Source organism: Bos taurus, chromosome 27 (genome assembly GCF_002263795.3).
Source record: "Bos taurus isolate L1 Dominette 01449 registration number 42190680 breed Hereford chromosome 27, ARS-UCD2.0, whole genome shotgun sequence".
NCBI lineage: Eukaryota > Metazoa > Chordata > Mammalia > Artiodactyla > Bovidae > Bos > Bos taurus.
The window spans coordinates 3,816,000-3,843,269 of record NC_037354.1 but is presented as its reverse complement, the minus strand read 5'-3'; the positions used below and the strand labels follow the sequence as shown (position 1 = coordinate 3,843,269).

The 27,270-nt window shown below is 38.7% G+C and overlaps 1 protein-coding gene across 2 annotated transcripts in view; it reads left to right on the top strand.

Annotated features, from left to right (window-relative positions):
* The window catches only part of CSMD1 (CUB and Sushi multiple domains 1), a 2,064,317-nt gene that overhangs the window by 370,183 nt on the left and 1,666,864 nt on the right, over window positions 1-27,270 (top strand). For both annotated transcript variants that reach the window (XM_059882319.1, XM_024986326.2), the window contains exon 2: window positions 22,106-22,322. In XM_059882319.1, coding sequence (XP_059738302.1) covers window positions 22,106-22,322 — 217 coding nt within the window. The remainder of the gene's footprint in view (window positions 1-22,105; window positions 22,323-27,270) is intronic.

The following is a 27,270-nucleotide window of genomic DNA, read 5'->3' as shown; positions in this document are numbered from 1 at the left end:
CTAATCTGAGGCTGTGTTTAAGGCCAACATTGAAATCAAGCATGGATGTCAGTTATTTAAAGATAAAACATTCGTAGAATATTTGAGAGTTCTCTATAGCAGGCAACTGTGCCCTGGAGTGAAGGAACCAAGGTGGAAAATCATATAAGGAAGACAGGATGAAAACTCTTCTGGGTTTCTTCTGGAAACCCATAACTTGACATTTGGTGGTGGTGGGACAATTGGCAAGTCACATACTTCCTCTTTTGTACTTCCCAGGAGGCTCTGGTGGTAAAGAACCCATCTGCCAACACGGGAGACACATGAGACCTGGGTTCAGTCCTTGGGTGGGGAAGATCCCCTGGACAAGGAAGTGGGAATTCACTCCAGTATTCTTGTCTGTAGACTCCCATGTACATACAGGGAACCTGGTGGACTACGGTCTGTAGGGTTACAAAGAGCTGGACACAACTGAAGCAACTTGGCATGTATATACGTACTCCATCTTTATGTAAAGTGCATATAAATTCTGAAAACATATATAAATGTCATACATAACCTATGTACATACACTCATGGCTTTATTTTATTCAGTGAAAAATATGTCTTTCCACTGAAGTGGGCTTTCCTGGTGACTCAGATGGTGAAGAATCTGCCTGTAATCTGAGGGACCTGGGTTCGATCCCTGGGTTGGGAAGATACCCTGGAGAAGGAAACAGGTACCCATTTCAGGATTCTGGCCTGGGGAATTCCATGAATATAGAGGAGCCTGGTGGGCTACAGTCCACGGGGTCAGAGAGAGTTGGACGTGACTGAGCAACTTTCACTTTCACTTTCCACTGAAGCAGTCTTTATATCAGACACACATGATCCTGTATTAAGTTCTAGTACTAACAAAGAACATAAGTGATGCATTGTTTATGTTTGTTCATTATAATAATTTTCTGTCCTGGGATTTCCATTTGGAGAATAATTTCAATTTAGTTATTAGTGGTGGCAGCCACTATTTTTGTGGGTCTGTCAGGAAGCACAAACTGTATATAGATCCCAATGATGCTGACCAGAGCTTTGAAGTAATTGTTGCAAAGCAAGTGTCCTTTGATTCAGTAATCACATGGATTTCCAATTAATATCGATTACTCTGAGGAACTCTAGTCAATACCATTGTAGCACTATTGCTTGGGCAAATAATTATTTTTGTTTGGCTTCTTTTATTATAAGTAAAATTTGAGATATTTTCATGGGTAGGGAGATACTGACTAAATCGCTGGCAAATTTGAAGTTCCTTACTGGGACCAAAAGTTGTGTGGCATGAAACACATTACCAAATGGGGTTGTTGTTTCTACAAAGAAAGACCAAAGAACTCAATTTTTTTTTTTCCCTTAACACAAAATGTCATTTCTTTACACCTCTAGGACAGGCCCTGGCCTGTGTTGGGGGTGGGGGCTGGAGGGGATAGTCGGGGCCAGAGAGTCTTGTACATGCTATGACCGCTTTGTGTCTCTCCAATTCTAGAAAAATCCCCACCGGTTCTGTTTTTCCAGCTACCGCTAGTTATTGTTTTTTTACTGTGTTGCCTTTTTCTTATTGATCTGTGAGGTTTGTTTATTCATTAGATGGTGAGCAGGCCATTGGTTGAGTATATGGGTTGAAAGTATATCCTCTTTTTATTTCCTGCTCACATTTTCCTTTTATGATTATTACTTTTCATATGCTGTTTAAGAAATCTTTGCCTACCACACATTTATGAAGATGTTTTTATGTTGTTTTCTTTTGGAAGCAGTATTGTTTTACATCCAGATCTGTAATTCATTTGGGACTGATGTTTGCATATATTGTCAGGTAGGGAATCAAGATTTCTTTTTCCCCATTTGGATATTCAGCTGAGCCCAGAACCATCACTGAAAAGACCATCCTTTTCTCCAAGCATTTGGCATCTTTTTGTCATAAATCTAGTCTGTTTCTCTGTGGATTTGGGAGGTTTCTATTCTGTTCCATATACTTTTTATCTCAGTTTGCACATGACTAAACATTGTTCAAATCATTGTAGTATCATAATAAAATGTGTGTTAAGTAGCAAGAGATCTCTGGTATTGTCTTTGAAATTCTCAGCCCAGACCAGCTAAATCAGACTCTATCTCAGGTATAGATACTTTGACAGTTCAGTTCAGTTGCTCAGTCATGTCCGACTCTTTGCAACCCCATGAATCACAGCACACCAGGCCTCCCTGTCCATCACCAACTCCCGGAGTTCACCCAGACTCATGTCCATTGAGTCAGTGATGCCATGCAGCCATCTCATCCTCTGTTGTCCCCTTCTCCTCCTACCCCCAATCCCTCCCAGCATCAGAGTCTTTTCCAATGAGTCAACTCTTCGCATGAGGTGGCCAAAGTACTGGAGTTTCAGCCTTAGCATCATTCCTTCCAAAGAAATCGCAGGGCTGATCTCCTTCAGAATGGACTGGTTGGATCTCCTTGCAGTTCCTCAGTTATTTGCAACATGTAGTCAAGCTTGAAGGGACTTTTGAGCACTTCCGTAAGTTTGTAATTGGCCCCTTGGTAAAGTCTATCTATGGATCAAATGTGCCTCATTCTGCAAAGCACCGTGTAATAATTGGTACCCAAATGCAGCCTGAGTGTTATTCCCAGGAAAAAAAATCTTAATATCTGATAATCTGGTTCGCCATGCTACTGTTACTGCTGCTAAGTCACTTTAGTTCAGTTCAGTTCAGTTCAGTTCAGTCGCTCGGTCGTGTCTGACTTTTTGCGACCCCATGAATCACAGCATGCCAGGCCTTCCTGTCCATCACCAACTCCCAGAGTTCACTCAGACTCATATCCATCGAGTCAGTGATGCCATCCAGCCATCTCATCTTCTGTTGTCCCCTTCTCCTCCTGCCCTCAATCCCTCCCAGCATCAGAGTCTTTTCCAATGAGTCAACTCTTCGCATGAGGTGTCCAAAGTACTGGAGTTTCAGCTTTAGCATCATTCCTTCCAAAGAAATCCCAGGGCTGATCTCCTTCAGATTGGACTGGTTGGATCTCCTTGCAGTCCAAGGGACTCTCAAGAGTCTTCTCTAACACCACAGTTCAAAAGCATCAATTCTTTGGTGCTCAGCTTTCTTCACAGTCCAACTCTCACATCCATACATGACCACTGGAAAAACCATAGCCTTGACTAGACAGACCTTTGTTGGCAGAGTAATGTCTCTGCTTTACAATATGCTATCTAGGTTGGTCATAACTTTTCTTCCAAGGAGTAAGCTTCTTTTAATTTCATGGCTGCAGTCACCCTCTACAGTGATTTTGGAGGCCAGAAAAATAAAGTCAGACACTGTTTCCACTGTTTCCCCATCTATTTCCCATGAAGTGATGGGACCAGATGCCATGATCTTCATTTTCTGAATGTTGAGTTTTAAGCCAACTTTTTCACTCTCCTCTTTCACCAGTCATGTCCAACTCTGTGTTACCCCATAGACGGCAGCCCACCAGGCTCCTCTGTCCCTGGGATTTTCCAGGCAAGAACACTGCAGTGGGTTGCCATTTCCTTCTCCAAAGCATGAAAATGAAAAGTGAAAAGTGAAGTCACTCAGTCATGCCCCACTCTTAGTGACCTCATGGACTGCAGCCTACCAAGCTCCTCCGCCCATGGGATTTTCCAGGCAAGAGTACTGGAGTGGGGTGTCATTGCCTTCTCTGGGTTCACCATGATGGGTCTATAATAGTAACCACTTCCAGATGACATTTTTTCTGTTGCGTTTACTTTTCTTTCTTCCAATTTATAATCAAGCCTTCACTTTTTTGATTTACTGTGAAGCAAGAATTGCTAGATAAACCAGAAAAGCTATTTTATTTAACGACCTTTCAAAACCCCACAGCTTTAATATCTACTTGTTACAGTGTTATTGTTAGATTTAAATTTAGTGGAAAATAGGCTTCTTATTAGTTCTTTGGTTTTAAACTCATAAATCCCTTTCATTAAATCTTTTTTTTTTTTTTTTAAGATTTAGCAAACTCCCACAGCATTTGATAACATTACCGTGAAAGATTTGAGCTCAGTGAGAGCTTCTATGGTGAATGATTTTTTTAAGTGTAAAATGTAGTTGGAAATAATTTTGTTTGTCGCTCAACAGTAAAAGGTAGGATAATACTTGTATTCAAGGGCTTCTACTCTATGCAGAAATCTGAGTGTGCCCAGATTATTAATATTCTTAAATGTCTTGGTGGAAAATGGCAGGTTAATAAGGAATGAAACACTGAACACCATTTGCAGGGGCTATTTAAGAGCTCTGTGCATGCTCAGTCACTTCAGTTGTGTCCAGCTCTTTGTGACCCCATGGACTATAGCCCACCAGGCTCCTCTGTCCATGAGATTATCCAGGCAAGAATACTGGAGTGGGTCACCATGCCCTCCTCCAGGGAATCTTCCTGACCCAGAGATTGAACCTGACTCTCCTGTATCTCCTGTATTGCATGTGGATTCTTTACCTATGAGCCATGCTGGAAGCCCTACTGAAGAGCTAGCCTCATGTAAACTCAATGTTGGAACAATTTCACAGGAGTTATTTTGTTCCTCACACTACCATGATATTTATGGTTAAAATGATTCAAGTGTATTCATTAGGGAAGTTCAAAGAATCCACCATCCATCTCTTAGCTTCTTCTCTTTTTCATCCAGTCTGCTTGAGCTGTAGTCATGGAAGGGACACTTTGGGGTAAGGCACAGAAAGTGTATAAACAAGTACAGGGGCCTATTAGCATGTCCCTGAAGGCTAATATACAGGAGTGCTTACCTGTGAAAGGGAGGTGGAAAGAACAGATGAGGAACAAACCAGGGAGCAAGAGGAGGTGGATGAAGGACAAGGAGTGGCCAAAAGGAGCTGGACTGGTGAGGTTGGAAGGGAGGAATTTTAGAGCTTGTTGAGTGGCAGGAATGCACCTGGTCCACATGTGGGGCTGTTACTAATCTCCCAGATGATGTCCCTTCAGCAGAAGATCCTTGTAGGTATTCCAGGCCTGCAATTTACAAAAAAAAAGGATCCTGTTCTTTGGAATTGCTCCTGAAATCTGAGAATTACCAGGGAAGCCTGATGTTGGAGTCAGTTCCACAGCATCTTGAGAAACCGAGGCTACCTAAAACCAGCTCTTGAGAAAAGGCTTCATTACACGGGCACGCTTGATTAAAACACTGGCCATTGGCCATTGATCACCCTCCAGCTCCTCTCTCCCACCCTTTGAAAGTCAGAAGGCTGACTGAAAGTTCTAACCCTCTAATCACCAGGTGAAATTCTCCTGACAATCAGTCCCATCCCCAAGCCTGGTCCAAAATTTGCCTCATCAACACAACAAAAGACACACACATCCGCATCACCTGAGAAATTCCAAAAGATTTAGGAGCTCTTTGCCAGAGAGGACAAAGACCAAATAAATATTTCTTATTGTTAATCAATCACAGCAATAAATATTTAGACCTTGAACACTAAATAAGCTATGCTATTTTTCCTCTCTAAGGCAAGTAGGAAGAAGAGTGAACCAAGTATGGGTTATCCTGCAACCTGCATGGGGAAGCCTAAACTCACCCATTCCTGACTCTGAGCCTTTACTTTAGTTTTGTTTTTCAGTAACTCAGTCATATCTGACTCTTTGTGACCCCATGGACTGCAGCACACCAGGCATCCCTGTCCTTCACTATCCCCTGGAGTTTTTTCAAACTCAGTTCTATTGAGTCAATGATGCCATCCAATCATCTCATCCTTTGTTGCCCCCTTCTCTTCCTTTTTTTTTTTTTTTAACTTAAAAAATTATTTTATTTATTTCAATTGGAGGCTAATTACTTTATAATTTTGTAGTGGTTTTTGCCATACATTGACATGGATCAGCCATGGATGTACATGTGTCCCCCATCCTGAACCCCCCTCCCACCACCCTCCTCATCCCATCTCTCAGGGTTGTCCTAGTGCACTGGCTTTGAGTGCCCTGTTTCATACATCGAACTTGGACTAGTGATCTATTTCACATCTGCTAATATGCATGTTTCAATACTACTCTCTCAAATCATCCCACCATTGCCTTTCCCCACAGAGTCCCAAAGTCTCTTCCTTATATCTATGTCTCTTTTGCTGTCTCGCATATAGGGTCATTGTTACCATCTTTCTAAATTCCATATATATGCATTGATATACTGTATTGGTGTTTTTCTTTCTGACTTACTTCACTATGTTTAATAGGCTCCAGTTTCATCCACCTCATTAGAACTGATTCAAATGTGTTCTTTTTAATAGCTGAGTAATATTCCATTGTGCATATGTTCCACGGCTTTCTTATCCATTCGTCTGCCCATGGACATCTAGGTTGTTTCCATGTCCTAGCTATTATAAACAGTTCTGCAGTGAACAGTGGGGTACATGTGTCTCTTTCAATTCTAATTAACTTGGTGTGTATGCCCTGCAGTGCGATTGCTGGGTCAGATGGCAGTTCTTTTTCCCATTTTTTAAGGAATCTCCACACTGTTCTCCATAGTGGCTGTACTAGTTTGCATTCCCACCAACAGTGCAAGAGGATTCCCTTTTCTCCACACCCTCTCCAGTGTTTATTGCTTGTAGACTTTTTGATAGCTGCCATTCTGACTGGTGTGAGATGGTACCTCATTGTGGTTTTGATTTGCATTTCTCTGATAATGAGTGATATTGAGGATCTTTTCATGTGTTTGTTAGCCATCTGTATGTCTTCTTTGGAAAAATTTCTGTTTACTTCTTTGGCCCATTTTTTGATTGGGTCATTTATTTTTCTGATATTGAGCTGCATTAGCTGCTTGTATATTTTTGAGATTAATTCTTTGACAATTGGTTCGTTTGCTATTATTTTCCCACACTCTGAAGACTGTCTTTTCACCTTGCTTATAGTTTCCTTCATTATGCAAAAACTTTTAAGGTTAATTAGGTCCCATTTGTTTATTTTTGCTTTTATTTCCATTATGCTGGAAGGTGGTTTATAGAGGATCTTGCTATGATTTATGGCAGAAAGTGTTTTGCCTATGTTTTCCTCTAGGAGTTTTATAGTTTCTGGCCTTACATTTAGATATTTAATCCATTTTGAGTTTATTTTTGTGTATGGTATTAGAAAGTGTACTAGTTTCATTCTTTTACAGGTTGTTGACCAGTTTTCCCAGCACCACTTTTTAAAGAGATTGTTTTTTCTCCATTGTATATTCTTTTCTCCCTTGTCAAAGATAAGGTGTCCATAGGTGTGTGGATTTATCTCTGGGCTTTCTATTTTGTTCCATTGATCTATATTTCTGTCTGTGCCAGGACCATACTGTCTTGATGACTGTAGCTTTGTAGTATAGTCTAAAGTCAGGAAGGCTGATTTCTCCAGTTCCATTCTTCTTTCTAAAGATTCCTTTGGCTATTTGAGTTTTTTGTGTGTTTTTTTTTTTTTTTGTATTTCCATACAAATTGTGACATTATTTCTTCTAGTTCTGTGAAAAATACCGTTGGTAGCTTGATAGGGATTGCATTGAATCTATAGATTCCTTTGGGTAGTAAACACATTTTCACTATATTGATTCTTCAGATACATGGACACGGTATATTTCTCCATCCTTTTGTGTCCTCTTTTATTTCTTTCATGAGTGTTTTATAGTTTTCTATGTATAGGTCTTTTGTTTCTTTGGGTAGATTTATTCCTAAGTATTTTATTCTTTTTGTTGCAGTGGTGAATGGAATTCTTTCCTTAATTTTTCTGTTTTCTCATTGTTAATGTATAGGAATGCAAGGCATTTCTGTGTATTAATTTTATATCTTGCAACTTTACTATATTCATTGGTTAGCTCTAGTAATTTTCTGGTGAAGACTTTAGGGTTTTCTATGTAGAGGATCATGTCATCTGCAAACAGTAAGAGTTTTACTTCTTTTCCAATCTGGATTCCTTTTATTTCTTTTTCTTCTCTGATTGATGTGCCTAAGACTTACAAAACTATGTTAAATAGTAGTGGTGAGAGTGGGCACCCTTGTCTTGTTCCTGAATTTAGGGGAAATGCTTTCAGTTTTTCACCATTGAGGATAATGTTTGCTGTGGTTTTACCATATATGGCTTTTTTTTTTTTTTATGTTGAGGTATGTTTCTTCTATGCCTGCTTTCTGAAGGGTTTTTATCATAAATGGATGTTGAATTTTGTCAAATGCTTTCTCTGCATCTATTGAGATAATCATATGGATTTTATCTTTCAATTTGTTAATGTGGTGTATCACATTGATTTTGATTTGTGAATATTGAAGCATCCTTACATCCCTGAGATAAAGCCCACTTGATCATGATATATGATCTTTTTAATATGTTGTTGGATTCTGTATACTAGAATTTTTTTGAGGATTTTTGCATCTATGTTCATCAGTGATATTGGCCTGTAGTTTTCTTTTTTTGTGGCATCTTTGGTTTTGGTGTTAGGGTGATATTGGCCTCATAGAATGAGTTTGGGAGTTTACCTTCCTCTGCACTTTTCTGGAAGAGTTTGAGTAGGATAGGTGTTAGCCTTTCTCTAAATTTTTGGTAGAATTCACCTGTGAATCAATCTGGTCCTGGGCTTTTGTTTGTTGGGAGATTTTTTATTACAGTTCTGATTTCTGTGCTTGGATTGAGTCTGTTAAGATTTTCTGTTTCTTCCTGGTTCAATTTTGGAAGGTTATATTTTTCTAAAAATTTGTCCATTTCTTCCAAGTTGTCCATTTTATTGGCATATAGTTGCTGTTAGTAATCTTTTATGAGCCTTTGCATTTCTGGGTTGTCTGTTGTGATTTCTCCATTTTCATTTCTAATTTTGTTGATTTTTGCTGCTTTTACCGAATCCCATAGGTTTTGGATTGTTGTGTTTTAATTTTCATTTGTTTCTGTGCATATTTTTATTTCTTCTGTGATTTGTTGGTTATTTAGAAATGTGTTGTATTAGCCCCCATATGTTTGTATTTTTGATAGTGTTTTTTTTTTTTCTCTTGTAGTTGACATCTAATCTTAACACATTGTCATCAGAAAAGATTCTTGAAATTATTTCAAGTTTTTATTTTTTTTAAATTTTCCAAGGCTAGATTTATGGCCCAGGATATGATCTATCCTTGTGAATATTCCATGTGCACTTGAGAAAAAAGTGAAATTCATTGCTTTGGGGTGAAATGTCCTATAGATGTCAATTAGGTCTAACTGGCCCATCGTATTTTTAAAGTGTTTGTTTCCTTGCTAATTTTCTGTTTGCTTGATCTACCCATAGGTGTGAGTGGGGTATTAAAGTCTCTCACTATTATTGTGTTACTGTTAATTTCCCCTTTCAAACTTGCTAGCATTTGGTTTACATATTATAATGCTCCTATGTTGGGTGCACATATATTTATAATTTTTATATCTTCTTAGACTGATCCTTTCATCATTATGTAGTGCACTTCTTTGTCTCTTTTTATGGTCTTTATTTCAAAGTCTATTTTATCCTGGTTTCTTTTGGTCTCCATTTGCTTGAAATATCTTTTGCCAGCCCTTTACTTTCAGTCTATATATATCCCTTGGTTTGAGGTGGGTCTCTTGTAGACAGCATATATAGGGGTATTGTTTTTGTATCCATTCAGCCAGTAATTGTCATTTGGTTGGGGCATTCAATCATTTACATTTAAGGTAATTATTGATAAATATGATCCCATTGCCATTTACTTTGTTGTTTTGGGTTTGAGTTTATACACATTTTCTGTGTTTCCTGTATAGAGAAGATCCTTTAGCATTTGTTGAAGAGCTGGTTTGGTGGTGCTGAATTCTCTCAGCTTTTGCTTGAGACACTGTTTCCACTGTTTCCCCATCTATTTCCCATGAAGTGATGGGACCAGATGCCATGATCTTAGTTTTCTTAAAGTTGAGTTGTTTTTTTTTTCCAATTAAAGCGAATGTTGATTTTTAAGCCAATTTTTTCACTCTCCTCTTTCACTTTCATCAAGAAGCTCTTTACTTCTTCTTTGCATTATGCCATAAGGGTAGTGTTATCTGCACATCTGAGGTTATTGATATTTATCCCAGCAATCTTGATTCCAGCTTGGCCTTGAAGTGAAAAATGAAACAGGCAAAGGCGAACAGTTTTGAAAAGAGAACACACTGGTCATAGCAAATATCCACTTCCAACAACACAAGAGAAGATTCTACACATGGACATCATCTTTCCTTAGTGGAGCCTGTTATTTCTTCAAGCATCTTCCTTCTGTGTCATCCAGTAAATCCCACCAAATAAACAGGAAGACACCCATAGAGGGGAGGCCCCTTCTTTTGCTGGGGCTGCTCCTGAATTTCTTCAAAATTTAATTGCTCTTAACAGCTATATTTTCAACTGGATGAGATTCCTGTAGCCTCATTTTATTCTTTGTTATTGTGGGACTTGGACCAGCATGGGTGCAGATCATTTGATTATTGAACATGATTATCTTGTCAGATCACACTAATTTGAGAATGTTAATATGTGTATACATTTAGAGAGTGATATAATCGTTATATTATCTGTCAATTTCCCCAGCAAGGATCTCATAGGCAGTGTTTCATCATGCAGATAACTGGTACTAACTTTGTTTCACAAATATAGTGGTCTGATATGGAAGAAGCTTAAAAAAAAAAAAAATTCCAGAACTTGTAATGTGAATTTCCCGAAGTTGCATGTTTTCCTCTCTTTTCTTTCTTTCTTTTTCCTTTTTTTTTTTTTTTTAGGGAGGGGCTATGCTCTATCTTTTGGGCCTTGCCAGGTAGCCCAGTACTAAAGAATCCACTTGCCAATGCAGGAGACACAAGAGACATCTCACCCTCTCCTCCCCTCTCCAAATGTATATAAGTCTATTCTCTATGTCTGTTTCTCCATTCAGTTCAGTTCAGTTCAGTCGCTCAGTCGTGTCCAACTCTTGCGACCCCATGAACTACAGCACGCCAGGCCTCCCTGTCTATCACCAACTCCCGGAGTTCACTCAAACTCACATCCATTGAGTCGGTGATGCCATCCAGCCATCTCATCCTCTGTCCCCTTCTCCTCCTGCCCCCAATCCCTCCCAGCATCAGAGTCTTTTCCAATGAGTCAACTCTTCACATGAGGTGGCCAGAGTACTGGAGTTTCAGCTTTAGCATCATTCCTTCCAAAGAACACCAAGAACTGATCTCCTTCATAATGGACTGGTTGGATCTCCTTGCAGTCCAAGGGACTCTCAAGAGTCTTCTCCAACACCACAGTTCAAAAGCATCAATTCTTCGGCGCTCAGCTTTCTTCACAGTCCAACTCTCACACCCATACATGACTACTGGAAAAACCATAGCCTTGACTAGGCAGACCTTCGTTGGCAAAGTAGTGTCTCTGCTTTTTAATATGCTACCTAGGTTGGTCATAATTTTCCTTCCAAGGAGTAAGCATCTTTTAATTTCATGGCTGAAGTCATCATCTCCATTGCTGTCCTGTAAATAAATTATTCAGTACCATTTTTCAAGATTCCCTGTATATGTGTTAGAATATGATATTTACCTTTCTTTTTCTGACTCACTTCACTCTATCATAGATTCTAGGTTCATTCACCTCATCAGAACTGGCTCATTTCTGATAGTAGTATTCTATTGTGTATATGTGTAACAATTTCTTTATCCATTTATCTGTTGATGGACATCTACATTGCTTCCATGTTTCAGCTACAGTAATTAGTCCTTCAGTGAATAATGGGATACATGTGTACTTTTCAGTTTTGGTTTCCTCAGGGTATATGCCTAGGAGTAGAATTGCTGGGTCATATGGTGGTTTTATTCCTAGTTTTTTAAGAAACCTCCATACAATCTTCCATGGTGGCTGTATCAATTTATATTCCCACCAACAGTGCAAGAGTGTTCCCTTTTATCCATACCCTCTCCAGCATTTATTGTTTGCAGACTTTTTGATTATGGCAATTCTGACCAGTGTGGGGTGATATCTCATTGTGGTTTTAATTTGAATTTTTGTTATAATGAGAGTCCCCTGGACTGCAAGTAGGTCCAACCAGTCCATCCTAAAGGAGATCAGTCCTAGGTGTTCATTGGAAGAATGGATGCTAAAGCTGAAAATCCAATACTTTGGCCACCTCCTGCGAAGAGTTGACTCATTGGAAAAGACCCTGATGCTGGGAGGGATTGCAGGCAGGAGGAGAAGGGGACGACAGAGGATGAGGTTGTTGGATGGCATCACGATTCGATGGACATGAGTTTGAGTAAACTCCGGGAGTTGGTGATTGACAGGGAGGCCTGGAGTACTGCGATTCATGGGGTCACAAAGAGTCGGACACGACTGAGTGACTGAACTGAACTGAACTGAATGATGAGCGATGCTGAGCATCTTTTCATGTGTTTGTTCGCCATGTCTTCTTCAGAGAAGTGTCTGTTCAGGTCTTTGTCCCACTTTTTGATTGGGTTGTTTGTTTTCCTGGCATTGAGTTGTATGAGCTGCTTGTATATTTTGGAAATTAATCCTTTGGCAGTTGTTTCATTTGCTATTGTTTTCTCCCATTCTGAGGGCTGTATTTTTACCTTGCTTATAGTTTCGTTTGCTGTGTAAAAACGTTTAAGTTTAATCAGGTCCCACTTGTTTACATTTGTTTTTATTTCCATTACTATAGGAGCTGGGTCATAGAGGATCATGCTTTGGTTTATGTCCTTGAGTGTTCTACCTATGTTTTCCTCTATGAGTTTTATTGTTTCTGGCCTTACATGTAGGCCTTTAATCCATTTTGAGCTTATCTTTATGTATGGTGTAAGGAAGTGCTCTAATTTCACTCTTTTACATAGCTGTCCAGTTTTCCCAGCACTATTTATTGAAGAGGCCATCTTTGCCCCATTGTATGTTCTTGCGTTCTTTGTCAAAAATAAGGTACCCATATGTGCATGTGTTTATTTCTGGGCTTTCTATCTTGGTCCATTGGTCTATATTTCTGTTTTTGTGCCAGAAACATACTGGTTTGATGACTGTAGCTTTGTAGTATAATCTGAAGTCAGGAAGGTTGATTTCTCCAGCTCCATTTTCTTTCTCAAGACTGCTTTCACTCTTTGGGGTCTTTTATGTTTCAATATGAACTGTGAAATTTTTTGTTCTAGTTATGAGAAAAATCTGATTTGTAATTTGATATGGATCACTTTGAATCTGTCAACTGCATTTGGTAGTATAGTCATTTTCACAACATTGTTTGTTCCTACGCAGGAACATGGAATATCTCTCCGTTTGTATCATCTTTTATTTTTCATTCAGTTCAGTACAGTTCAGTCACTCAGTTGTGTCTGACTCTTTGCAACCCCATAAACCACAGCATGGCAAGGTTCCTGTCCATCACCAACTCCCAGAGTTTACCCAAACTCATGTCCATTGGTCAGTGATGTCATCTAACCATCTCATCCTCTGTCGTCCCCATCTCCTCCTGCCCTCAATCTTTCCCAACATCAGGGCCTTTTCAAATGAGTCAACTCTTCACATCAGGTGGCCAAAATATTGGAATGTCAGCTTCAACATCAGTCCTTCCAATCACTCAGGAGTGATTTCCTTAGGATGAACTGGTTGGCTCTCCTTGCAGTCCAAGGGACTCTCAAGAGTCTTTTCCAACACCACAGTTCAAAAGCATCAATTCTTTGGCACTCAGCTTTCTTTGTAGTCCAACTCTCACATCCATACATGACCACTGGAAAAACTGTAGCCTTGACTGGATGAACCTTTGTTGACAAAGTAATGTCTCTGTTTTTTAATATGCTGTCTAGGTTGGTCATAACTTTCCTTCTAAGGAGTAAGCGTCTTTTAATTTCATGGTTGCAGTCACCATCTGCAGTGATTTTGGAGCCCCAAAAAATAAAGTCTGACACTGTTTCCACTGTTTCCCCATCTATTTGCCATGAAGTAATGGGACCCGATGCCATGATCTTAGTTTTATGAATGTTGAGCTTCAAGCCAACTTTTTCACTCTCTTTTTTCACCTTCATCAAGAGGCTCTTTAGTTCTTCTTCACTTTCTGCCATAAGGGTGTTGTCATCTGCATATCTGAGGTTATTGATATTTCTCCTGCAAATCTTGATTCCAGCTTGTGCTTCCTCTAGCCCAGCGCTTCTCATGATTTACTCTGTATATAAGTTAAACAAGCAGGGTGACAGTATACAGCCTTGATGTACTCCTTTTCCTATTTGGAACCAGTCTGTTGTTCCATGTCCAGTTCTAACTGTTGCTTTCTGATCTGCATAGAGGTCAAGAGGCAGGTCAGGTTGTCTGGTATTCCCATCTCTTTCAGAATTTTCCACAGTTTATTTTGATCCACACAGTCAAAGGCTTTGGCATAGTCAATAAAGCAGAAATAGATGTTTTCTGGAACTCTCTTGCTTTTTTGATGATCCAGTGAATGTTGGCAATTTGATCTCTGGTTCCTCTGCCTTTTCTAAAACCAGCTTGAACATCTGGAAGTTCATGGTTCACATATTGCTGAAGCCTGCCTTGGAGAATTTTGTGCATTACTATACTAGCATGTGAGATGAATGCAATTGTGTGGTAGTTCGAGCATTCTTTGGCATTGCCTTTCTTTGGGATTGGAATGAAAACTGACTTTTCCAGTCCTGTGGCCACTGCTGAGTTTTCCAAATTTGCTGGCATATTGAGTGCAGCAGTTTCACAGCATCATCTTTTAGAATTTGAAATAGCTCAACTGGAATACCATCACCTCCACTAGCTTTGTTCATCATGATACTTCCTAAGGACCACTTGACTTCACATTCCAGGATGTCTGGCTCTAGGTGAGTGATCATGCCATCTTGATTATATGGGTCATGAAGATCTTTTTTGTATAGTTATTCTGTGTATTCTTGCCACTTCTTCTTAATACTTTCTGCTTCTGTTAGGTCCATACCATTTCTGTCCTTTATTGAGCCCATCTTTGCATGAAATATTCCCTTAGTATCTCTAATTTTCTTGAAGAGATCGCTAGTCTTTCCTTTTCTATTGTTTTCCTCTATTTCTCTGCATTGATCGCTGAGGAAGGCTTTCTTATCTCTCCTTGCGATTCTTTAGAACTCTGCATTCAAATGGGTATATCTTTCCTTTTCTCTTTTGCTTTTCACTTTTCTTCTTTTCACAGTTATTTGTAAGGCCTCCTCAGACAGCCATTTTGCTTTTTTACATTTCTTTTTCATTTTGTCTTGTAATTTTCTGTGTACAGTTATTTTGTCTTGTTAGTAAATTTTATTCCTAGATATTCAGTTCTTTTCGTTGCAATGGTGAATGGGATTGATTCCTTAATTTTTATTTCTCATTTTTCATTGTTAGTATATAGAAAAGCAAGTGATTTCTGTGTATTGATTTTGTATCATGCAAATTTTCTAAATTCACTGACTAGCTCTAGTAATTTTCTGATACTATCTTTAGGGTTTTCTATGTACAGTATCATGTCATCTGCAAACAATGAATGCTTTACTTCTTTTCCGATCTGGATTTCATTTCTTTTTCTTCTCTGATTGCTATAGCTAGGACTTCCAGAACCATGTTGAATAATAGTGGTGAAAGTGGACACTCTTGTCTTGTTCCTGATCTTATGGGTAATGCTTTCAGCTTTTCACCTTTGAGAGTAATATTTACTGTAGGCTTATCATATATGACCTTTAGTATGTTGAGGTAGGTTCCTTCTGTGTCCATGTTTTGAAGACTTTTAATCATAAATGGGTACTGGATTTTGATAAAGGCTTTTTCTGCATCTATTGAGATTATCATATGATTTTAATCTTTCAATTTGATAATATGGTATATCACATTGTTTGACTTGATTATACTGAAGAATCCTTGCATCCCTGGAATAAACCCAACTTGATCATGGTGTATGAGCTTTTTGTTGTGATGCTGAATTCTGTTTGCTAAAATTTTTTGAGGATTTTTGCAACTATGTTCTTCAGTGATATTGGCCTATGGTTTTCACTTTTTGTGTTGTCTTTGTCTTGTTTTGGTATCAGGGTGATGGTGTGCTCATAGAATGAGTTTGGAAGTGTTCCTTCATCTGAAATTTTTTGAAAGAGTTTCAGAAGGATAGGCATTATCTCTTCTCTAAACGTTTGATAGAATTCTCCTGTGAAGCCATCTGGTTGTAGGCTTTGTTTATTGGGAGATTTTTTTTATCACAGCTTCAATTTCAGTGCTTGTAACTGAGTTGTACTTAATTTCTATTTCTTCCTGGTTCAGTCTTGGATGATTGAACTTTTCTAAGAATCTGTCCATTTCTTCCAGGTTATCCATTTTATTGCCATGTAGTTGTTCATGATAGTTTCTTATAATCCTCTGTATTTATGCATTGTCTGTGTAACCTCTCCTTTTTCATTTCTAATTTTGTTGATTTGAATCTACTCTCTTTTTCTGCATGAGTCTGGCTAAGGATTTGTCAATTTTGTTTATCTTCTCAGAGAAGCAGATTTTAGTTTTATTAATCTTTACTATTGTTTCTTTGATTTTACTTTTTTTTTTTTTTTGCTCACATCTTTATGATTTCTTTCCTTCTGCCATTTTTTCCCCTTGTTTTCCAGTTGTTTTAGGTGTAAAGTTAGGTTGTCTATTTTTTTTTTCTTGTTTCTTGAGGTAGGGTTGTATTGCTATAAACTTCCCTCTTAGAACCACTTTTGCTGCACCCCATAGTTTTTGACTTGTCCTGTTTTCAATGTCATTTGTTTCTAGATTTTTTTGATTTCCCTTTTGATTTCTTCAATAACTTGTTGGCTATTTAGAAATGTGTTTTTTAATCTCCATATGTTTGTGCTGCTTATAGTTTGTTTTTTTTTTTCCCTTGCAGTTGATACCTAGTCTCATAGTGTTGTGGTCAGAGAAGATGTTTGATACAATTTCAATTTTCTTAAATTTACTGAGGTTTGATTTTTGACCCAAGACATGGTCTATCCTGGAGAATGTTCCATATGCACTTGAGAAAAAAGTGTGTTCTTCTGCATTTGGATGGAATGTCCTGAAGATATCAATGAGATCCATCTCATCTAATGTATTATATAAAAGTTGTGTTGCCTTATTAATTTTCTGTTTTGATGATCTGTCCATTGGTGCCAGTTGGTTTTTAAAATCTACTATTATTATGTTAGTGGCAATTTCTTCTTTTATGTCTCTTGGTGTTTGTCTTATGTATTGGGTGCTCCTATGTTGGGTGCAGAGATATTTACAATTGTTTTGTCTTTCTCTTGGATCAATCCCTTGATCATTATGTAGTATCCTTCCTTATATCTTATAATCTTCTTTATTTTAAGGTCTATTTTGTCTGATATGAGGATTGCTACTGCAGATTTTTTTTGCTTCCCGTTTGCTTGGAATATGTTTTGCCATCCTGTCATTTTCAGTCTAAATGTGCCTTTAGGTCCAAAGTGGGTTTCTTGTAGACAGCATATATATGGGCCTTGTTTTTGTATCCATTCAGCCAGTCTGTGTCTTTTGGTTGGAGCATTTAATCCATTTACATTTAAAGTGATTTTATATATATATATATATATATATACACACACACACACACACACACACACACACACACACACACACACACACATATGTTCCTATTGCCATTTTCTTAATTGTTTGGGGTTGTTTAGGTCTAGATCTTTTTTTCTTCTCTTGTATTTCTTGACTATATGAGTCCCTTTAACATTTGTTGTAAAGCTGGTTTGGTGGTACTGAATCCTCTTAACTTTCGCTTTTCTGAAAAACTTTTTATTTCTCCATCAATTTTGAATGAGATCTTTGCTGGGTACTGTGATCTTGGTTGTAGATTTTTCCCTTTTAGTAATTTAAATATATCCTGACATTCTCTTCTGGCTTGCAGAGTTTCTACTGAAAGATCAGCTGTTAAGCATATGGGGTTTTCCTTGTATGTTACTTTTTGCTTCTCCCGTGCTGATTTTAGTATTGCTTTGCATTCAGTCTTTGTTAGTTTGATTAACATGTATCTTAGTATTTTTCTCCTTGAGTTTATCCTGTATGGGACTCTTTGTGCCTCTTGGACTTGATTGACTGTTTCCTGTTCCAGGAAGGGAAAATTTTAAACTACAATCTCTTCCAAAATTTCTCACACACTTTCTTTTTCTCTTCTTCTTCTGGGACCTCTATAATTCAAATGTTTGTGAGTTTGATATTGTCCCAGAGGTCTCTGAGACTATTCTCCGTTCTTTTCATTCTTTTTATTTTCTCCTGCTCTTAGAAGTTATTTCTACCATTTTATATTCCAGCTCACTCATTTGTTCTTCTGCTTCAGATATTCTGCTATTGATTACTTCTAGAGTATTTTTAATTTCAGTAATTGTGTTGTTTGTCTCTGTATGTTTATTCTTTAATTCTTCTAGGTCTTTGTTGCGTCTTGCATTTTCTCCATTTTGTTTTCAGTGATTTTTATCATCTTTATTGTAAGTATTCTGAATTCTTTTTCAGGTAGTTTGGCTATTTCCTCTTCATTTGTTTGGACTTCTGTGTTTCTAATTTGTTCCTTCACATGTGCAGTGTTTTTCTGCCTTTTCATTATTGTTTTTTACCTTATTGCATTTGAGGTCTCCTTTCCCCAGGCTTCAAGGTTGAATTCATTCTTCCTTTTGGTTTCTGCCCTCCTAAGATTGGCCCTGTGGTTTGTGTAAGCTTCCTATAGAGTGAGATTTGTGCTGAGTTTTTGTTTGTGTGTTTATTTTTCCTCTGATAGTCAAGGCTGAGTGAGGTGGTAATCCTGTCTGCTGATGACTGGGTTTGTATTTTTGTTTGGTTTGTTGTTTAGATGAGGCAATCTGCAGAGGGTGCTACTGGTGGTTGGGGATGCCAAGTCTTGTATTCGAGTGGTTTCCTTTGTGTGAGTTCTCACTATTTGATACTCCCTAGGGTTAATTCTCAGAGAAGGCAATGGCACCCCATTCCAGTACTCTTGCCTGGAAAATCCCATGGACGGAGGAACCTGGTAGGCTGCAGTCCATGGGGTCACGGAGAGTCAGACACGACTGAGCGACTTCACTTTCACTTTTCACTTTCATGCATTGGAGAAGGAAATGGCAACCCACTCCAGTGTTCTTGCCTGGAGAATCCCAGGGACGGGGAAGCCTGGTGGGCTGCTGTCTATGGGGTCGCACAGAGTTGGACATGACTGAAGTGACTTAGCAGCAGCAGAAGCAGGGTTAATTCTCTGGTAGCCTAGGGTCTTGAAGTCCATGCTCCCACTCCAAAGGTTCAGGGCTTGATCTCCAGTCAAGAACAAAGATTCCACAAGTGGTTTTTTATGGTATTGAGATTAAAACAAATATCCAAAAATGAGAAACCAAAGATGAACCCCAGACAAATGGCAGTTACATAACAGGCAAATAATAATTAAAATAATGGCATATACACATATACATATACACCCATGAGCAAAGTCAAAGCAGTCCAACAAAAATAAAGTACAATAGATTGACCTGGTGAACAAAGGAAACCAAAAATTATACCTACCAGAACAAAACTAACTAAAGAACAGACTGGAAAACAAAACTAAAGCAAGGTGCTAATTGGGGAATAAAGCAATGAAAATAAAACTAACAAATATGTTGAGAGTAAAGGAGAGAAAGAAAAGAAAGAAAGAATAGATACGCAAAGTTAAATAGAGGTAGATAAAGATTTTTATACATTAAAGATTAACTGCAAGGGGAAAAGCAAACTAAGGGATAAATGTAGAAAAATAATAATAGGTTTAAAGGCTTTTTTAAAGTGAAAAGAGAGAGAGCGAGAGAGAGAAAAAAAAAAAAAACCTCCCCAGAACTGCAAGAACCCAACAAAGAAGCAGAGGTTTATAACAGCAATAAAAAATGTGATTGTGAAAAGAAAAGAAGAAAACAAAAGAAGTTCAAAAGCTTAATTAGATTTCATAGTTCCAATAAAATCACCAACTACCACAGAGCAGGGAAAAAAGGAAAAAAAAGAAAGAGAAAAGTCCAAAAGATTCTACAGAACAAATTAAAACATTAGAATAATAAATGTTTTTCTTGAGTCACTTTCCCTCCCTGGGAGTCACAGTCCACCTTACCTCCCTAGGATGCCCTCCAGCACTGTGCTGATCTGTGGCTCTGCCCTGGGGGCAGCTCAGATTCTAATCTGGTCCTACTGTGTGTTCTTGCCTCCAATGTCCACAGCTATCAGAACTGGTGCATTTTGTTTTGTGGGAGCTCTCAATGGCCCTATATGCATATTCCATAGACACAGTCTGCCTAGTTGATTGTGTGGATTTAATCTACAACTTGTACAGCTGGTGGGAAGGTTTTGTGTCTTCTTCCTTAGCCACACTGCCCCTGGGTTTAAATTGTGGTTTTATTTCCACTTCTGCATGTGGGGCATCCACTGGGGTTTGCTCCTGAGGGTGCCCTGGATGATTTGGGTTTGCCCCTGTGAGGGCCAGGTGTGGAGGTGGTGCAGCTGCTTGAGTTGCAGGGGTTCTGGCAGCACCAGGTACTCAAGGGAGTTGGTGGCTAGGACAGAAGGAAATCTAGTGCTCTAGAAGGGTACAGCAACCAATATTGGCCAATACACTGCAGCGTTCTTACCTGGAGAACTCCCCTCCCTGACAGAGAAGCCTGGCCAGCCACAGTCTACAGATCGCAAAAAATCGAACACTACTGAAGCGACCCTGTATGCATAGATGGTAGACTTTTTTTTTCGCTTGTGGCAGTTCTGACCCAGTGAGAGTTGAGCGTGAAGGTGGCACAGCTGCTTGGTTTGCAGGGACCCTGATGGCACCAAGTGTGCAGAGACACGGACTGCCTCTGCCGCAGGAGTTATTGCCCGCTGAGAGTCTATTTTTCGAGCCTCTTGTAGCTGGAGATCAGAAAGCCTGTTTGTCCAGTCTTTTCCATTGCCCCGCCCATTCAGGCATTTAGAGAGCTCCCTTGCCTGGGGTCTTTCTCTGTTGCTCTGCTTGTCAGGCACATAGAGGGAGTCCCACTGGCTAGGGTCCTACTCTGAAGATTGCTGTGTCAGGCACATAATGGGGCACCCTGGATGGCGTCCTACTTTGTAGTTAAATGCATCAGGTGTTTGACAGGCCGGCCTCTCTATTGTTCAACTGCCAATGCTGGCATGTGGGGAGAGGGAGGCTATGGTGATGGCTCCACCCCCTACGCATGACTCAGCAATATCACCTTGCTGCCATGCTGCCTGGCTTTCCTCTACAGGCATTTTTCACCACAGTCTCCTCCCTCAAATCCCCTTGATCCATCCCTCCACAGTCAACACCAGCCCTCACCCTGGGATTGCTCCACAATCCCTAAAATCCAATTCCCAGTCGCTGTGCCTTCCAGGCGACCCTCCTCCCTGTCTGGGGTATTTATGGCTGAGGCAAGGACTGTCTGATTTTCATTCCATTTAGGCTGCCAAAGATCAGCTCTTTCACTTTCAGCCTTAAATGTTCCCCCTCTGACTCAGACAATTGCCCCCACGTGGGGATGGGACCCCTGCTCCAGTTCCCCGACCTGCGGAGAGCAGGTCCAGTCCTAGTAACATTCCTGTTTTTCCCCCTAGTTCCTTCATCCTTCCAAGTTTTGCATGGTTCTATATATTCTTTTCCACTGGTCAGGTACTCCTGTCCACTCTCAGCTGGTGTTCTGCCTGCACTTCTGTGTCTAAAGGTGTATTCTGGATGTATCCATAGAGATAGAGGTACTCCATGCCCACCTACTCCTCTGCCATCTTATTCTCTGTTGTTATCCCACTCTAGTATTCTTGTCTGGGAAATTTCCATGGATAGATGGGCCTGGTGGGTTACAGTCCATGGAGTTGCAAAGAGTTGGGGCATGACTGAGCACACACACATTCTCTATTTTTTAACACTAGAGAATATTGCTGTAATTTATCACTCAGCATTTGTGCATGAAGGATCACACAATAAATCATTATGAAGACAGGCCAGAAAGTTCCCTGAGGTCTAGTGTTTAGGATTCTGGACTTCACTGCCATGGCCCAGGTTCAATCCCTGATTGGGGAACTGAGATCCTCCAAACCAGACACCATGACCCCCCCACCCAAAAAAAAATGGCCATAATGGCTGGAAAATTTTACAAAGAATACCTTAAAGACAGGCCAAGCTCATATGCTTTCTGATGTGTGTTCTTTTCCAGGTCAGAACTGCGGGGGCTTAGTTCAGGGTCCCAATGGCACCATCGAGAGCCCAGGGTTCCCCCATGGCTACCCCAACTACGCCAACTGCACCTGGATCATTATCACGGGGGAGCGCAATCGGATACAGCTGTCCTTCCACACCTTTGCTCTGGAAGAGGACTTCGATATTCTGTCAGTGTATGATGGACAGCTCCAACAGGGCAATCTGAAAGTGAGGTAAGGTGTCGGCTCTTCCTGTTACAGACCAGGTGGCACGGTTTGACATACTCAGATTCTGAAACTTCATTGGGGTTAGAATTTGAATTTATGATCAGAAAGTAACGTCTTAGTTACTACAAAGAAAAAGTAAAGATTGAGGATGTGTGCACCATGTTTTCAATCCCTAAAAGCACAACCTCTTACTGAAAGCAATCACTGACTTCATTAATTGATACCAAATTGTTCAAGATGGATAAAACAGTGTTGCCAAGGTAATTTAACTACAGTTACAATACACCATTGTTTTTAAGCAACTGTGGGTTTGAGAGAAAAGGCACAAAGGTACATGTCTGAGTACAATTTAGAGAACAACAAAAGGAACCTTGATATTGTCATAGAATATATTCACTACAAAGGACATAGGAGGTGGGTGGGATAAAAGCATGAAAAATATTGTGCTCTGGAAAAATTTTGGTTTGTACCATCATAATATATCCCATTGCTCATTAGCATTCTCTTTTGATATATGATTTTTTACCATGAAGAAAGAACAATATTTACTAGGATGATTGTAAGTTATATTTTTAATTTATCACCAAGATTGTACCTGTACAATATATCCATCTTTTTTTTTTTTTAATTTTGGCTAAGGGATAAAAAAGACATTGGAATATCTTAATATATTAATACATATATAACATGAATGTATATGAATATCAATGTATTAACTAGATAGTCAATGTGTTAAAAATAGATTATGACTATATTTCAAAATATTCTAATTGCATTTCTTTATGCATTTTCAGATATAAAACACCTTATAGATTTTTTTCTGTACCATCTTCAGTGTTACTGTCTGGTTTTCCAGTTGTCCTTTCTGAGACTTACTGCATATGGCTACCTCCTTTATGGACTCCTTAGCCAAGCTTGCTTTCTTCTTGTCAAGGATGCATGGGCCAGTGTGTTTGGACAAAGTATCTACATAGACAGTACTTGTTAATTTGATGCAAGATTTCTTAATCTCTCTGATGCTCTTCTGTTAGTTATTTACTAGTTTTTATTCCACATAAATGATTCTACTAGGGAATAGTGCTATTTTGTAATAACAGAGAGAATTGTAATAAAAATTCCAAAGAGTTGTGACAAAAAATAGATAATCCAGTTAACTCAAATATTAAGGCATATAACTCTGTGTTAAAAGTAATTCTTTCTCTTTTGATGATAACAAAGCCTATTGCATGTGAAAGTAAAAAAAAAAAAAAAATTTTTTTCTGTGAGGAAGAGTGCCCAGCTTCTGCATATTAACTTTCCCAGGAGTGGTCTCAGATGCAGCCAGATTGATCTTCTGTTGGATGTGGTTTTTAATTTACTGTCCAGCTGAAAGCACTCCTGTTCTGAGGGAAAAACTACAAATGATCTTCAAATCTATTATTTTAAAATATCCAAAGTCATTTTTATTCGCCCTGTAGGTTCAGGCATTATTTGGGGTTGGGAGAGCAGTTTCCTAAGTAGTTACATAATTACATAAACTTCTGTTGCTTATAAAACAAACAGCAAAAAAAAAAAAAAAAAAAAAAATCAGTTAATATTTCCAATCCCTGTAACTCTTTTAATTTCTATAATTCTATTCTATTCTAAAGGAAATCTGTCTTAAATGTTAATTTTTTCAACTTTGATGTTGTTTAGTTGCTAAGTCGTGTTCAACTCTTTTGTGACCCTATGGACTGTAGCCACCAGTCTTCTCTGTCCATGGGATTTCCCAGGCAAGAATAATGGAGTGGGTAGCCTTTCCATTCTCCTCTTCCTGACACAGGGATCAAACCCAGGTCTCCTGCATTTCAGGCATTCTTTATCGTCTGAGCCACCAGGGAAGCCCAACCTATCTTTAAACAATTTATTATTCCCTTAAGTTTTTAAGTTGATACTATGATCATTTTATATGTTAATGATCTTCCCTAGTGGCTCAGACCATAAAGTATCTGCCTGCAATGCAGGAGACCTGGGTTCAGTCCCTGGGTTGGGAAGATTCCCCTGAAGAAGGGAATGGCTACCCATTCCAGTATTCTTGCCTGGAGAATTCCATGGATAAAGGAGCCTGGTGGGCTACAGTCCACAGAGTCACAAAAATTTGGACACGATTGAACGATTAACACTTACATGTTAATAACTATAAAGTTTAGGAAAACTTTAAGTTTTATAGCAGGATCAGCAGCAGAAATATTAAGGTTAGAATAGTTAGATTCATTGTATTTTATTCTGATGTACTTTATTAATATTGGTAAGTTATATGTGTGAATCTTGATTCTTACTCACTTAGATGTTTTAACTAGAGAAAGTAAGGAAGACTGATAAGAAAGAAACTGCTTGGGTTTGCACAAATTACTCAGTTACTTATAAATTTTCATTTGAGATGAATAACAAGTCACAATTCTATGTGTTTCCTGTCCTTAGAGTAAGGAAGATGTTTTTGTCTTTCTATTATATGATATAACTTTCCCTCTGAACTCCATACTCAGAATGCCTCTTTGAGTGGACATCCTAATCAGTTCAATTCAGTTCAGTCACTCAGTCGTGTCTGACTCTTTGCGACCCCATGAATCGCAGCACACCAGGCCTCCCTGTCCTTCACCAACTCCTGGAGTTCACTCAGACTCACGTCCATCGAGTCAGTGATGCCATCCAGCCATCTCATCCTCTGTCATCCCCTTCTCCTCCTGCCCCCAATCCCTTCCAGCATCAGACTCTTTTCCAATGAGTCAAATCTTTGTATGAGGTGGCCAAAGTACTGGAGTTTCAGCTTTAGCATCATTCCTTCCAAAGAAATCCCAGGGCTGATCTCCTTCAGAATGGACTGGTTGGATCTCCTTGCAGTCCAAGGGACTCTCAAGAGTCTTCTCCAACACCACAGTTCAAAAGCATCAATTCTTTGGCACTCAGGTTTCCTCACAATCCAACTCTCACATCCATACATGACCACTGGGAAAACCATAGCCTTGACTAGATGGACCTTTGTTGGCAAAGTAATGTCTCTGCTTTTGAATATGCTATCTAGGTTGGTCATAACTTGTCTTCCAAGGAGTATATGTCTTTTACATTATAATTATTCTGGACCACAGAAGTGACCATTTCAGGTGTCCTAACAAATTCCCAAAGCATATCAGAAACAGAATTCCAATAATAACTGCTAAGTACTATGCTGTGTGCTGTGCTCAGTCACTGAGTCATGTCTGACTCTTTGCGACTCCATGGATTGCAGCCCGCTAGTCTCCTCTGTCTATGAGGATTCTCCAGACAAGTATACTGGAGTGGGTTGCCATGCCCCAAGGGTCTTTACAAATATAAAACTTGAATCAAGAATGGTGTGAAATAGTAAATAAATAATGTAATGTAATAGGAAACATAATAATATGAAATAAAAAATGTTCTCATTATTAGGGCAAACATGTGAGCAGGTTGTAGTATTTCAACATTAGTTAATGGAAAAAGTAGTTGTATAATAACGTATTGAAATAATTTCAATAACGTATTGAAATCTAATTAATAAGGTTGAGGTGGAGACTCCAAGGCTATTTGTTTCCCATGTATCTTAGAACGGTTGTTTATTTCTCAAATAAAATTAAATCGCAACCCAGAGAATCTCTGGAATTCAAACAAAGGCCACCTTTGTGAGAGACTTGATTGTGAGCTGCCAATTCACTCAGTTGTCAGGAAAGTTACCACTTAGAGCTGTCATGGTCTCTGGTTGTGTTACTTCTGTACAAACACAGTTTTTAGCAGCTCAAAATGTGCACTAATGGAAATTGACAATGTATAATATTAAACAACTTGATCATTTTATTATAAAGAAATATATTTTGAGCAAATACAATAGATAAACCTTTTTATATAGATTACATAAGATTTACATGTAATCCCCAGCTAACAGAATTTGAGGTTAAGGATTACTCATGTTTATGTTGTAACTTGAAATTTAGTGAGAATATTTGATTTAACCTATGTCAGCAGCAGCAGCATGTAACAAAAAACTTTAAACAAAGCAACCGTGTACAGTCTATGTTTCATTTTGGATTATCTATATGAAACAAACTCATATATGATTTATATATACATCAACAAATCAACTTTTAGTATGTGGCTATTGAGCTTTTTTTTTTTTTTTTTTAATTGGAGACTAATTGCTTTATAGTATTGTGGCAGTTCTACTTCCAGTTTTTTAAGGAATCTCCACACTGTTCTCCATAGTGGCTGTACTAGTTTGCACTCCCACCAACAGTGTAAGAGGGTTCCCTTTTCTCCACACCCTCTCCAGCATTTATTACTTGTAGACTTTTGGATCGCAGCCATTCTGACTGGCGTGAAATGGTACCTCATAGTGGTTTTGATTTGTATTTCTCTGATAATGAGTGATGTTGAGCAAATTTTCATGTGTTTGTTAGCCATCTGTATGTCTCCTTTGGAGAAATGTCTCTTTCGTTCTTTTTTGATTGCGTCGTTTATTTTTCTGGAATTGAGCTGCTTGTATATTTTTGAGATTAAGTCTTTGTCCGTTTCTTCGTTTGTTATTATTTTCTCCCATTCTGAAGGCTGTGTTTTCACCTTATTTATAGTTTCCTTTGTTGTGCAGATGCTTTTAATTTTAATTAGGTCCCATTTGTTTATTTTTGTTTTTATTTCCAATATTCTGGGAGGTCGGTCATAGAGGATCCTGCTGTGGTTTATATCTGAGAGTGTTTTGCCTATGTTTTCCTCTGGGAGTTTTATAGTTTCTGGTCTTATGTTTAGATCTTTAATTCATTTTGAGTTTACTTTTGTGTATTGTGATAGAAAGTGATCTAGTTTCATTCTTTTTTTTTTTTTAAGTACCAACAATTGCTTTTATTATTATTTTTTAAATTTTATTTAATTTTTAAACTTTAGAATATTGTATTGGTTTTGCCAAATATCGAAATGAATCCACCACAGGTAT